At 38.7% G+C, this 15,812-nt stretch overlaps 1 protein-coding gene across 2 annotated transcripts; it reads right to left on the bottom strand.

The window, feature by feature from the left end:
- Positions 1–5,547: 5,547 nt before the first annotated feature.
- On the bottom strand, positions 5,548–13,199 carry LOC149936552 (neurensin-1-like). 2 transcript variants are annotated; one of them, XM_090181377.1, is made up of 3 exons: positions 13,059–13,199; positions 6,661–6,888; positions 5,548–6,392 (listed from the first exon to the last, which is right to left on the bottom strand). In XM_090181377.1, exons 1-3 carry the CDS (start codon positions 13,194–13,196, stop codon positions 5,760–5,762), a joined length of 999 nt encoding a protein of 332 aa, XP_090037503.1. In that variant the 5' UTR covers positions 13,197–13,199; the 3' UTR covers positions 5,548–5,759. The 2 variants fall into 2 exon arrangements, with proteins under 2 accessions (XP_090037503.1, XP_090037504.1); XM_090181378.1 differs by lacking the exon at positions 13,059–13,199 and adding an exon at positions 8,570–8,651.
- Between the last annotated feature and the right edge of the window lie 2,613 nt (positions 13,200–15,812).

Below are 15,812 nucleotides of genomic sequence, written 5' to 3'. Positions count from 1 at the left end.
TTAACTCTGGCTCCATGAGAAGCCTTAAAATTGCCCGGTAATATAAAAATATTCCGTATAATTTTAATTATTTATACCATTATTAAAAGGGTAATAATAATAATAATATTATCTTCTTATACTTAGTTTTAGTAACATTATATATTTTACCTTAAAATATATTATCGAAAATTAACATTAGTATGTTCCTTATACATGTGAGCCGACGCGTTTCTTATCTGACGCAAAATTCTCATGAGGGCAAAAACTCGTCTCCATTTGGCTTAAATATGACTTTTTTGGCTAGCCATTATAACCGTTTAACCGACCACGGCCAACTTTGATCACGCGCTGTTCGCGCTACTACGGCCAACACATTCGTCGAAATTCCGCGAGCAAGGATTTTCCCCCTATAAACTGTACTATAATGTGTAGGAGGTCAGCGCCACGCTCGGTGGTTATATTGTCTTCAATGTAAAAACTATACTAAAAATAATAATCCGCTAGGGGCGCTGACGTCATACACATCTTTTGCTCATAGGTTAACACAGAAACGTCAAGGAATGAGATGGCCGCTGTAGCGCGAGAGATGCGCGAGAAATCAAAGTTGGCCGTGAACCGACCGACCGAAAATAGTTCCTTCCCAAATGAATTTGGAGAGGGGAGTAAAAACCGAGTATCTTTTATTGAAGCGTCCAGGAGGTGGCTAGGTCTACTAGGCACAGGGCTATGGGCCCCCACTAACGGCAAAAAAAAATTGTGTACTGAAAAATCAGTGGACTTTTACTGTAATACCAAGAATGTATTGAAGTTACTAAGAATATTGGACTACAGGATTCTGATTCCCATCCTCGCAGCCTTTGTAGCTTAAATTTGTCTGCTTTCCCATTCAAGTTTGCTATAAGGTATGACTTTGAATGCCCCTTAAATGCAGACGAACTTTCTCCACAAAAGCTGTGAGGATGGTACCAGGGGTTAATGCTATGCTGAAATATTCTTAGTAACTTCAATACATTCTTGCTAATACTGGTTCACTCACTGATGAGTTTAAGGGAAAAACATATCAGGCTTGTTGCTTTATTATTTGAAAAGTAATTATTTTCATGACTTAAGCTCAGCTTCGAGATATGCGCTTATCTTCAGTAAATGCGGCACTCGGTCAGACTATGTAAAAGTTGAAAGGGCACCGTGGACGGGGTGAAAATTTATTACAGGCCCGGGAACCCCTTCCCCTTGATAATATAATAATATTTATTAGTCAGGAAAATAAAGTTAAAAACACTTATTGAGCCCTGAAACACGAAATATACAAATGAAAGAAAACAATGTTAACGAAAGTGACATACAAAAGGGGTATAGAGCATATTTGTTTTTTTACCAGCCACAAAACTTATTAAGGCGGGTCTTGAACGCTGAGGCTGAGGATTTAACCTTCACAATTGTCGGGAGCTGATTCCAATCATTTACAACCCATTGAGTGAAAAACACACACATCTCTTTTTGACAATTGTGGGGGCTTTGCGCCCAGACCATTTGACCTAAAAAACTCATTATATTGGACATTGTAAAGACCATGAATAATTTTGAACGTCTCAATGAGATTATTTCTGGCACGCCTGTCCTTAAGGGACATTAAATTTAATCACTTAAGGCGCTCTTCACAAGAAAGATTACGCATGCCATTAACCAATTTCGTGGCTTTTTTTTTTGTACTCTCTCGATATGCTCAATATCTTTGACTAGATGGGGTGACCAAATACTCGAGCAGTATTCGAGATGAGGGCGAACATAAACATTGTAATATTGCAAACGACTAAACACTGAAATGCGAAAAGGATCGGCGCGCCACAGTGGGGCAAACTGAGCCCAAACCTGGTCAAAATTAATATCTCAAAAACCGTTTCCTGTACTAATTTCAAATTTTTGTGACACTTAACACGTGTTGGGGGACAATTAAAAGGTCATTGAAAAATCATCTCGAGAATCGTTAGATTTAGAAAATTTGTTCCAATTAGAAAGTTGTTCCTCGTCATATTTTATGTCTGAATAACTTTGGCCCGAATTCATTTGATCAATTGAAAGCCGAAAAAGAAGTTGGTCATCAAGTAAACAATGCTAAACTGTTTACAATAAAAATTTAATAAATCCAAAAATTTCATAAGAAATTATCCGAGTTGAATCGACGAACTGTAAAGAAAATAAATTTTCGATTACTTGGCTTTCTTTTTTATAAATTGAATCATATCAAAGCCCATTTAAATGTGGCGAAGAACACTTTTCTAATTGGATTTTTTTTTTAATATCCATTATGGTTCTCAAAATAAATTTTAATAAATAGAATATTCGTGAACAGAACATATGTTATGCCCGATTCATAATAACTTTCCTGTAGTCAGTTTAGCATTATTTACTTGATGACCAACTGGTTATTCAGACATAAATATGATGAGGAACAACTTTCTAATTGGAACGAAGTTTCTAAATCTAACGGTTCTCGAGATAATTTTTCAATAACCTTGAAGAAACTGTTCAAGGTCATCAATGTTATCATTTTTAATTGTTCCCCAACACGTGTTAAGTGCCACAAAAATTTTAAATTAGTACAGGAAACGGTTTTGATGTTATCGCCATGGATCGTTTTTAAATTGGACACCCTTTTTAATTTCATATATCTATTTAAAATCTGTACCAAAAATAGAAAATAGGCAAATATCGGCAAAATGTTTAATCGATATTGTGATAAATAATGAACATTCATGAACTTAAATCAAAAATTGTAACTTAATCTACCTAAATTCATAACTAAAAGTCACATTAATTCTAAAAGGAATATATTAGTTAAAGACCTTTAACTTCGTTTTCCAATTTCGCACGTGTGAACTAAGAATTATCGTAGGCGGTCAAAACTGGAATACAAACAGACCTAAACTGGGTTTTAGGCTCTAGTGTGAACGTGGCTTTAGAGGCGTTGAAACCCATGCTATTGGAAGACACCCATTCTTCAAGAGCTTGGATGTCATTCTGTAGTGACGTCGAGTCACCCAGTGACGAAATTTTGCGGTCTATTTTGTTATCGTCTGCAAATAGTTTCAGAAAGGACTCCTTGACAACCAGGGGCATGTCATTGATGAAGATGACAAAGAGGGTGGGACACAAAACCGAACCCTGGGGGACACCACTAGTCACCTCACACCAAGATGAACGCGCAATCCCCAGAACCACCCGCTGAGAGCGACCAGTCAAGAATTCAGAAATACAATTTACAATCGTAGAGGGGAACTCTAAAAGTTTCAGTTTACGAATGAGTAGAGAATGTGGCACCGTGTCGAAAGCCAACGCGATTTTTAAGGAACGCCGCAATATCTTCGGAATTAAATATGCAACAAATCACTTAGCATCGCCGAAAATTTCAAAAGCCAAAGAGGCGCGAGCGGATAATATTGGAACTCTTCAAATAAAGGGAGTAGGAACTTTCATATTTATGGAGCCTGCAAGCAGGTTTAACAAAAGCTGGAAGTGATTGGCGCTAGTCACGTTAAAAACCAAGTTTTAGCAGACGCTTTAATACTCCCTTTAAGGGGGTGACAGAAATACTAAACTTTGTATTCCTTTTAAAGACTATTCAAATACTAACCTGAGAACACTGGTATAGGCTTCGAGCTTAGAAAAGATAGCGCCATCTACTTTAATACCTGTCAACTAAATGTGTGAAGAAATAGCAGACGACTTTTGAATATGAATGTTCTTTAACTGGAACGTTCAGTTTTTATATCGAGATAATTTTGAATGAGCAGACAGCTTTCACATATTAGATTTAAACTCAGTCGGTAGGCGGTGATACTTCTGAACAAAGTTTAAACTACGCACGAAGCCTATATAAGACTTTTCAGTGTACAGAGAGCCACTTAGCGGCCAACACGAGAAGCTCATAAATGGTAAATTCCATCTGCTATGCAGCAGTTTTAAGAACTTTCCACATTGGCCACTAGGTGGCTCTATGTTAACTGAAATTGCATCCCCCTTAATACTTAAAGGGCCACAGGATCGTTTGAATTTAGAGGATGGTGCTACAGAATCACTAGTTTTTAGCAATCGGGAGGTACATGTATCAAATGATTCTGGGGCCTTTCAAGGAATTTTAAGTTTTGCACTATCACCTTGATCCATTTCGAGATGATTTGAACCCAACCTTAAATACGCCCTTGCTATTAGATATGAAACTTAAACACTAGAATACGTTATATATATATATATTTTATTTCAACAAAAGTAAAATATCCCTGAAATTCAAGAAAAGAAACTGTTTTGATTAGAACATTTCATATAGGCGTGTAATATATATACCATAATAATTGAAATATATGTCTTTTAGTTACGACAATAACGTTCAATACAGGTACAATTTTCTCACAATATAGTTTTACATATCACACATTTTAGGCTGGATTTGTTTAACTTTCCTTGGACCACGTAGGTTATTATTTCTTTTTTGACATATGATCACAAAAACTGTTAAGAAAATGTAGACAGTCAAGTGACACTCCCTTCAGAATGTATTTGAGGATTCCCGATAGCTATCATCGGAGATTTCAACTAGACACATTAAAATTAATATTGGGAAATACTGTATTATTTTCCGTTGAAGTATAGCTACTGTTACATCTTGTTTTGTCTCTGGTGTTTAAGATCATCAAAAATGAATTCAGTTATCTAAGAATAAGGAACTGTAGAGATTCTTACTTTTGGTAAAGAAAGTTTGTACGCTTTCGACCTCAGACCACTTATACCCCGAGGGACTGGTGAAATTACTATTTGTTTCCATAGCGTAAATTAGTAATAACGTAAAATATTAAATATTCTAAGAATTACTAAGAACGGTCGTATTAATTTAAAATTTGTTTTAATATTTGTTGCCACTGTCGTAAGGCTTTTTAGTGTGGCAATCATTGAATTGGGAATAATACTGCTAGAATTACAATTACGATTTCGGTTTCCATGGTTAATCGGGACCTGTTCTGAGAAGACTGTACGAAATTCATCTTTATAATTAGCCATCTATATTTTGTAAAGTTATATGGCTTAAAATAAATAATTATTAGCTAACTCACAGTAACTTGAGTTAAAAAGGATCGTGTTGACAGAATAAAATTATTTTTAAACAACTTCAAAGGTTTGTTTGTTACGAGTAATCACATATTTCAATTTCGCATCAGGGGGCCTATTCTGTAAATATTCGAAATCCAATTTTCGATCGAAAACTAGATTTCGAACTTCGAGATCTCGACGAATGGTATTCGGTAAAGATTTCAAATAAGCATAAATCAATGCAAATTGTCGAAGTCGATTTCGACATGGTATAGGGTATCGAGATCGAATTCCCATTCGATTTTTTACAGAATCCGTCCCCAGATTCGCGAAAAACTTCAATTGCAATATAGTTGCCACCACTAGAGACAGATGCCGCCACGGTAGAACGATAAAGTTGATAAAGTCTCCTTATTGAACGAAATTGGTCCCACACCAGCCAGATTTAGTTAAACCTCTATTTATTCCCAACTCAATGACGACGCCATCTATGTTTACGTTTTGTCTGAAAACGATATTTACGGTACCAGAGGAAAATTGTCTAATATCCTCATGTGCCTGAAATAATTTTTGATATCATTGGACCCAAAATAGGTAAAGAACGGAATTATAAAATGTAAACAATTTCAATCCGTTAACTAGCTAGATTGGTTTCTAGCTAGATTGGATACGTGGCGTATCGGTTGAGGGTTTGTTTAAGGAACTTTACAAAGTCCCGAGTTAGTCATGACCACTTCCCCCTCATCCGATTCCCTCTTTGGCTGGATACTGGAGAGTTCCTCGGTGGCTGGAATTTTCTTTTCCGTCGGGGTTGCCGGAGGTTCCGGGTAACCGTTGACCGAAACTCTGAAAGCTTCGGTCGAAACGATGGTTTCATCTTCGCAGTAGCCGCTGACCAGACTGGGGAATAGGAGGACAGCAACCAAGATGGTGCCACCCAAGCAGAAGACTATCAGACCGACTAATTTACACAGGTCCAAGTTCTTGTTAAATTTGAGCGCAGTCTTGTCAATGATTTCCATATCGGCTTCGTGGCCCACCACCATCGACCTCTTGGGGACCAAGTATCCCACGAGGATCATGACCAATCCGAATGCCAGCAAGTTGACGCCCGAATAGAAGGCGATTCTCCACAGACAGGCAGCCCTTCTCTTGCCGCTGGGAGCGATCAAGTACCGATATTCGGGGTCACCCGACTCATCGTAGGCTCCGGGACTGTTGACGCTGACGCTCTCGTAGAAGGTGTGCAAGTAGGACTTGACTCCGAAAAATTCCGGGCACGTGCGACGTTGAGGTTCATCCGTTTCTCGACGCGTCTTCGTCGAATCCTGAATAGGAACATATACGATTAGAGACGTTTCGATCATGACTCGGTAAAAGATGTCATCTAGAACGTGACTTAAAAGAAAACATTACGCCCAACGATCTAAATTATCCCACCCTAAATAAATTTTATCACGATTTAGATCAAATCACGTGACTAGTTTAAATATTTTCATTGGTCCACCATCCAGGCTAAAGATTATCGATATATTTCCCTGTAGGCAACCGGATTCGTGCCCCATCTCTCGTCGCTTCCTCTTCCGTGATACGTACTTGTTCTACCGAGAGTTCCTTCGCGACTGGAAGCTTGACCGGGCCGAATTTTTGCGAAACATCGACGGACAGCCGTCGTCCTTTGACTTTCTGCTTGACCGCTTGTGGAAGACCAGTGTCGGGTAGCACCTGCGCCATACTGTGAGCTTTCTGTAAGACCTTCCGCCGTTTCTTGCCCTCCTCCAGTTTCCTCATTTTCGGTTTGACTCCGCCGACCGTCGACGGATTCTGAAACGCAAATATACATTTCTGTTAGTCAACACGGATTTGATAACTTCCTCTTTTTGGCAACATCAATTTACGATATTGGTTTTATGTAAATTTCTGGGATTTTCCGGAGCAGAAGTCAATAAAAGTGCCCTTTCGGGGGGAAGTACGAAACCTTAGTCAAATCTTGAAATAACACAGTTCCACCGTAGATCTATATAGCTGTGAGGCGTATGAGTACTAGTTTTTTACGCAATGTAATCTGGCGCGATGTTCGGATAATAGCGGGAGATTTTTCAATTGGACCAAAAGTAAATAGACGGAAACAGAGTTTCTAACCGTGTCCCCCCTTTACCAATGGTTTCCGTGTAATTAGAGATTCAAGCCCCTAGTTTCATCCACATTAAGAGCTCCAGCCAATCAGAGGACACCTCAAAGTTGGATATTTGGGTGGGAATTTGAGAAAGTAGTGTCAGACGATACTAGCGACTCTAGCGGGATTTTGCTTAAGCTCTCTGGTTCGTTTTCTTGGGGCCAGTTTACGCACGTACCTGGTCCAATGCCCCCAACTAGTATCACGCCGCGAACGGGGATAAAGTAGTTACTCAGATTACACGGCTCTGGCTCAGCTTCTAATTAGAGACTTTCTGTTTATGTCTATTTACTTTTGATTGGACCATTAGTTTTCTTTAAAGTTCTTTAAAACATTATTTCGTGATTATAATTATAATTATCTATTATTAAGTTTTAATTATCTGTTTCCACTGGTTACAATAGTTCTTTCTATAAAGTAACATGGCCTTCTTGTTTTAATGTAGCTCTTACGTCACTGCATTTACCTTCTCCAACACTACGAGCGCGCGCTCGCATCACGAGGAGCTTCCTATTTTCTAACGCTCGTGCAAATTGCGCGTGCTAAGATAATTCCACGAAAGCTCAGTCTTGTGACGTAAGAGCAACATGTTATACTTCTACTTTTAACAAGTTGGGTAAGCGTAAAACATTTATAGAAAGAACTATTATACGTTCTATAAAATTTTACTCCGCGGGTGGTATTCAAACCTGCGCTACTCTGTCAGACAAGAGCCAACTACAATCATGAGCAACGGGAGATGTCGCCACTGCGACGAAAGAAAGGTACAACATTTTTATCAACTCCTTATTAGTTGTTAATCCTACCTTCAAAGCTCTGAGTTTTAGTTTCTGTCGGTTATTGTAGCTTTCAAACTGTCATGTGTTAGTTAACTATGGGGAAAATAATGCCGTGTCTCCTCGCCTCCTAGCGGCGGCGTCAGCTACAAATGTGTTTTCTGTCCGGGGCGCCGTTACAAGCCAGCTTGTCCAATACGAAATCAAAACTGAGCAAAACAATTACACCGGGCTAAAGTTAACTTTGCCTTGTTGACCAGTGGAAAGTTCTTTGGTTAATTAAAGGCCCTGTAAAACTCGTTGACATATAAAACAAGGTTGCCACACAAAAAAAAATAAGTTTTAAATTCCCTGACCACTTTTATCAATTTTTTCTGACCTTTATTAAGACCATAATTTGTTATTTTGGAACTTTATATTTAACATTTATCAGATTTTAATCTTTTTACTTTAGGTTTTATTTTAGTTAGGGTGAATCTTCTCTGACTTTTCTCAAATATTTAATATTCCCTGATATTTCCCTCTGTGGCAACTCTGTAAGAAAAATATCAACCTGATTATTTTGTTCATATACGTCGCAAATGAACTTGGCGCTGTGTGTCACTTCCAGGTAACGACTGATAACTTAATCTCTTTCGCCAGAAAAGCTTTTCCTAGAGGCCAAGGCTATTGAAAATTAGAGCGCTTTCATTATAGAAATTGACGCTTAGTTTGGCGAAATGATGACATAATATTGTACCGGTACATCAAATTGAATGTCATAAACACTCGCTTCGTTTCAGAAGGCACTTATTTTAAAATTTGATATCCAAAACACCTATTTACTGGTAATTATTAAGCTGGTTGTCATTCTGCCGACTTTAGCGCGGGTCACAATATCGTTGGAAACCATTTTTCATGGCGACTTTCTCTAATTTTAATTGGCCAAAAATGGAAATCAAACCGACCTAAACTGGGTTTTAACGTCTGGTGTGACCGTAGCTAAAGTGAGATAAACTATAGTAGCTGAATTATAGTGTCGCGTCTATGTAGACCAGGTTTATAGGGATTTTAATCCACGTTTCATACTTACCCCGACGGAGGTGCTTATAGACTTCTGGCGAGAGATTATATTTGGTCGGCAAATACCCGGATCTGTTGCCAAAACGGTTTCTCGCATCGCGGCATCCATTTAGGTCCATTTGCGTTTTATTTTAGCTTTATCGATTTCTTAATTTTCTTCTTTGAAAGAAAATTTTTTTCCCGTCTCAAAAGGTGGAAAATGTTTTAACTCCCTCGAGGAAAACATTCTGTAAAAAGTTGATGTAGTGTGACTAAGAATACGCGCGCTTCTCTGTAAGGCAGATTTATGTCGACGTACGGCTAATATAAGCGAGTTTGTTCGCGTTCTTCTGGCTGACTTCCGTTCTGGGTTGCCAGATTCCCAGCGCTGGATTATCGTATAGAATTTCGATTTGGATTAAGAAGGATCGTACGGCTGGCAACAATCAATTTAGACCAAAAGTTATTTAAAGATAATAAAAAACAGTTTGTTAAACCTTTTATATCGTTTACTTTAGCCCACCTTTATGTACGAAAAGCCTGAGAAAATATTTTATAAATATTTCCGATTCGAGGCGACAATTATCACGTCCCCACCAAACCGCAAGAGCGTATTTGCAAGTGGGAGTTCGGAATCTGGGAGATGACCTTTGCTAAAGATCATTCGTGATCGCAATATTTTGAGATATATGAAATGCTAAAGAGATTTATATAAAGGTTTCAAATCTAAAGAAAACATTTTTTACACGGATCGTACTTTGGATCGTATTTTATCGTAAGATCACATTTTTGCCGTACGATCCAGCCTCCGTATCGTATATCGTACAAATACGATCCGGATCGTACATCTGGCAACGCTACTTCCGTTGCCCCTAACAACGCGTGCATTAGTCGATGCGAGAAGATGGGCGAGATGAATAGTTTACCACATCCGACCTTTCACCTTTCTCCGAAATTCAAAAATAAAAAATTTACCACTTATCTATTTCCAAATTCACGTTAGAAAGAACATGATTATATTTTATTTATTCCCTCAGAAAAGATAATTCAGGTAATGTTTCAAACTTTATCCCTTCTATGGCTTTCTTTGGGGGTGGAAGCGTTGCTGCAAATACAACTCACGAAGGGGGCTAAAACTATATTTGAAAAATATATTCCAAATTATAATTATTAAATAGCTATATTTATAATTTAAAATAACATTTTGAAGTAACATAAGATTCCATATTTCGAATTATATAATATATAATTATCTATTATATTTCAGAAATTATTTATAAGAACTCTTGAAATTTACAAGACTAGTAGTCTGTAGGCTAACTCCTTAAGTTTATGAGTTTTATCTTGGCGACATTATATTCATGAATTCATTTAAAATTAAATATTGAAATCATTATTGAGTGGTTGGGAGTCCAAGGGCAACTAGTTCCCCGCAAACCAATATGGTCAATCAAATAAATTATTACCTTAAAACATATGACAGAGGCATACATTTCCGTAGAAAAAATTTCAATGAGACCTTGTTTCACACGAAACATACAATAAGCGGACCCAAAAATGCTAAAACTCTTATAATCCTCGCGCTATTGAAAAGGTTACCACGAAAACGAAATCACGTGATCGCGTGGCACGAGATAAACATATAACGTTTTCCATTTGACTGCTCGCGAGTGCTCTAGATCGCTCTGATAAACATTTTATGTTCCATTTGCGTGCTCGAATCTGCTCCGATCAAGTTTCGGGTGCTCCGAGATCGCCCAAAACCGACCAGATTCAACCAACAGATCAACAGATCGAGATCGAAATCGAAGCAAATATTTCAGATTTTTTGGCAAAATGGCCGACCAAGACGCGAAAATTCAAATTACTAGCAGACGAAAAACCACCAAGTAAGGAAATATGTTAATTGAATGTTCCATTTGCGGTTTTACTCTAGTCGATTGGGGCGAGATCTATGACGTCAAAGACAGATTCGGAGCGAATCTCGAGCAATCAAATGGAAAACGCTAATAGATTGTTAAAGTAAAAAACGTTCGACAAATTCTGACAGATTTCAAAATCCGCTTCACTAACTTGGGGTGGCGGAGTGGTTAGCACTTTCGCCTCGCAGCAAGAGGAGCCGGGTTCGATCCCAGCTTATGGCACTGGGTGAAAACTCGGAACAACTCCTTCTGCGTTGAGTTTGAAATTTCTTTCCCCGCTGGTTTAAGGGGTTTTCCCCCGAGCTCTTCGGTTTCCCCTTCCATAAAAACTTGTTGAGGTTAACGGCAATAGTTAGTGTAGGGAGCTGTTGGCTCGCGTGGCATGAAGGGCTTGCCACCATCCTCCTACGCATTGTAACCCGGCCACCTGAATTAAAGGCTTCAAAAGTCGCTTGATGACTTAGGCCTAAGGTGGTGCCTTGGGTATTAGCCTAGCTGATTATTATTATTATTATTACTTCCGTTTCCCATCTGTAAAACTGATGACGCATTTTTCGTCACCGACTTGGAAGTGACGTAATTTACGTCAGATCCCGTGAACAAGGTTGCATTAAAGAAAATGCTTTAATGGCAACTTATGATCAATTATGTTACTTATGCTAATAGCATATGTAACATAATTACTCATAAGTATGCCACTGTACCTTTATTCCATTTAAAAAATCTTCACTAACGTTTTGTTTCACCACGAACCAGTAAAAAGGTGGACTACGTTAAATTTTAACCTTTTTATTCATCCTAGCAATTTTGGGAGTCACACTATTGGTTACTAACATATTTATTTAAGCCAATGGAAAACCTCTAAATTGAGAAGGATTTTTTTGCGTCGGAATTTTAGTCAGCCCAATGTAGCTTTATTGAAATTTATAAACTCGCTCGGTTTGTGCGGATGAAGTTAAATAATGAGTAATTTAGAAAAATAAAAGGATGGGGAAAATGACCAATAAGTGATCGCTTTCCGAAAATGGAACAAGTCGTCGAAGTGGGATATTCCACCAGCGTTATTAAAACCCATATCAAGCCTAGAAGAGTTAGGCCTAGGCCCAAAAGAATCTTGTAGATGCGCCAGAAAAACTAAGCCTGAATTTCAACTATTTTTCCAATAAACCTGCTTCTTTTATTTGACAATGCAAATTTATTTTAGAACGTGAGTCCCCGAGAACTTGATTAATTTGCAAATTAATTACATTAACAGAACTTGACACTATATTGTAGTTCATTTTAGCTCCTAAGCCTTGGTTGTTCAAACCGGTTTGTTTACTAAAATAATGGCCGTCGGTTTATCCATGGTCTAATTAATACATTAATTAGTCCATGGTTTATCAGACGTAGAGCTAATTGGGCGACGGCATTATCGGCATTTGAGATTCGATGACGTCAAATATGACATCAAATAAGACGTCAAATATTACGTAGGGTACGGATGACGCAATATCTGTGAAACAAACCGTTAGTGAAGAAATAGAGCTAGTGGCATACTTATGAGTAATTATGTTACATATGCTAATAGTAAACTCCTTCCCCTAAAAAATCTATTCAGCCCTCATTGTCTCCCCAAAGCCTACGTCTTCGAACGCCATGGAAGCGCACGTCGGTGAAGATTTTACTCGCGGGGGGAAGGGTAACAAATTAGACCATGATTTGCTATTATTAGACCCCGACGTCACGCCGCCGCCAACGGTTTGTAATATTTTTTTAACAGGGCTACCAGATTTACCGTTGATATCAGTCTCTTTGCAGCTTAGTTCTTTCTATATCAGGTCTGTTGTTATTTAGTATGTACTCTTAACGTCTTAAGCTCCTAGAAAAGTGATTGCTAAAACGTCCTACAATGAAAATGAAATTTCACCTAAACGCCGCAGCACTCCGCCACCGCCGTTAAATTTTGGTTCATGCCGCGGCCGACAAAAAAAAATTGGTGCGCGCCGTTCGCTCAGCCAACAGCGATGGAAAATCATCGGATCGCCGCCGCTGGTCAAAATTTCTCGTATCGTCACAAACATAATTTAATTTCCTCACCTGAGTTTGTCCATCCTCCGTGTTCTTCTCTTCAATGGTTCTTTCGGCTTCAAATTCGTCCTCGGCGTCGTGGTACTCCTCCACATCCACACTTTTGCCCAACAGACGGTCGGTTTCTACCGGTTCTTCTCGACTCATTTCACGGCTTTGTGGTGTTCAACGGATGGTTGTAAGTAGTCGTGTCCCACGTCGCGACTGCTCCGCCTGTTAAGTTTATGTAACAGTCGCCGTCAACATAGGAAAACTTGAAAAATATGAATTTAAAATAAACATGATTATCATGGCTGGAGTGGAAGGCAAGAAGAGCCAACTCAGGTCAATTTCTTGAAAAGTGGCTAGTAGCACTGCTAAAATTATTTTACCCGCAAGATAACGAGATGGCGCTATGTATTTTTCGTCTGCTCTCCCAATTTTTCAACTACTAAAATATTTAAAAATAACAAATGACCTTTTTTTAAAAAACAAGTTGGCAAGCCAAAATATACCTCTCCTCGGAAGTATGGTCCCTAGTGGTATTAATTTCGCGATACGACCCCCAAAGATATCTCCGCAATTCAGAGTTATTTACGAAAAACGTATTCTCAGTTCAAACCCTGCCCGGTATAAAATTTTAATTTTAATTTAAATAATTGAGACGAAACAATCGAGTTTAATTTATTCAGAATATTATAAATTAAGTAGTTACAACAGCGAGTTAGATTCACTAAAACAATACACAATTGAATTTAACCCTTTTTACAGTACATGTTTATCAGTTGAATATAATACTAAGCTAATTTTAATGAAAGAAACATCTACAGATGGTATTTGTATTTTTCTCGCTTACGAAATACTTGCCGCATCTTTAACGCTCATTTTATTTAAACTTCCAGTTGACGTTGTGACACATACCGCATGAAAAAGACCAATGCCGTCCAATTTCCAATATCATATAATGACTCGCACACCCAAGAAATCATTGACTGCGTTAGAAATCGTAGATATCCAAATATCCACACCAAATATATTTACAAGAAGCAAAAACCTTACCATCAACAAAGCACAGAGAGCCACTTGACTAACCGCCAGCTCTTAAAGCAATTAACGTTAAATTATCTCCTTTGAATTAACACAACTATATATAGGTCGTTAAATAACAAAAAAAACTAACAAAGTGGACCACCCACAGGGTCTACCCTTTAACCCTCTAATCTCGGCTGACTGCGCTAAAACAAGATTTAACCTTTAAAAAAAACCAGATTAGGCCTTCATAAATTCATTAATAAAAAAAGACTTTTACCTATTATGCTTACGATGCCTGTCTTAATTTCAGTGAACCTAAGCAGCTATCGGTGGTTCTGTGGTAGAGCGCTCGACTGCCAAGCCGAATGGTCTGGGTTCGAAACCTGGGTGGCGCATTTGTTTTTAATCAATAGAGAAACGCTAAATTAGAATTTCTTCGATGCAATAATTTCAATTTCAATTCTATTTCAATTAAACCAAAATTTCGTACTCTATTAAATACGCTTCCGATAAAGCTGAAGGTCTAATTTTCAATAATGCGTAACAACTGTCGGTGGTTCTGTGGTAGAACGTCCGCCTGTCAATCAGGAGGTCTCGGGTTCAAATCCCGCCCGATGCGATCGCAAGTTGATACTAAGACGAATACCGTGTACAACTGGTGGAAACCCTGCCATTGGACGTTGAGAGGTAGCATTACACTCAGCACTCGGTCCGTAACAAAGTCATTAAGAAGAAGTTGGAGAGAAAACGCCCATATAAACACAACAGACTCAACATGCACAACCATCAGAACACAAACACAACAAATTCAACACTCACAACCTACGCATAAACATTACAAAAACGTAATACACCAAACCGTCACGACGGTGAGCGAAAGAACACCATCCAAACCAAGCCGCAAATGCATCCGTTAACGCTCACCGTCACACGGTGGTTTTGCCAACCCTTTGAGAAACTGCGTACGCAGTGATTACACTTTGCACCGAAAATGCGAACGCGTTCGCAGGCCTGACAGACCCACAGACAGACACGGTGGTTGTATAACCCCTCCTAGGGGACTTTGGAAAAATTCGGAAATTGTCTTCCCTCGCCCGTAAAACTTCAACGACAAGGCTCGTCCAATGAAATTTGCATTTTTTGCTCCTATGTGTCATCTAGGAGCAACAAACACAAGGAGAACGCAGCTAGCCTTTAAACACGCTAACGAAGGGTTGTATACGAATTTCATTGGACGAGCGTCACGAGCCTTTACGCTGAACGTTTTACGGGCGGAGGGTAAGCAATTTCCGAATTTTCCCCTTCCGACGGCAGCAGGCGCTAAAGCGTCTAGCCAATGAAAAATGTACGCAAGAAAATCCACGACTTTTGACGGGTTGCGTTCTCCTTGTGTGGGGTGCTGTGTTTGTTGCTCCTAAGTGTCATCTACTTTATAGATGGGAAACGGAAGTAAACGCAAAGAATTGCACGCGCGTTTCTGTGAATGAGTATTTTTTAGATGCTATTTGCGGTCCACTAATTGTATGTTCGATGTGAAACTAGCTCTCTTTATTAGTTTAAGTAAACGTGGAGTAGAATCTTTAAATAAATACCATAAACGCTATGCGATAGAGACAACTAAGGCAAAGTAATAATATAATGGACTAAACCGTATATAGTTGGCTCAAGGCTTAAATAACACCAACTACGATGGCGGGGCTTCGGCGGCTATTCAGCCTTATTCCTCCATGCTTCAGCCAAGTTCAGCGTCAT

Source organism: Leiobunum rupestre, chromosome 7 (genome assembly GCF_980474605.1).
Source record: "Leiobunum rupestre chromosome 7, qqLeiRupe1.1.hap1, whole genome shotgun sequence".
Classification (NCBI taxonomy): domain Eukaryota; kingdom Metazoa; phylum Arthropoda; class Arachnida; order Opiliones; family Sclerosomatidae; genus Leiobunum; species Leiobunum rupestre.
This window is presented reverse-complemented; position numbering and strand designations above follow the sequence as displayed.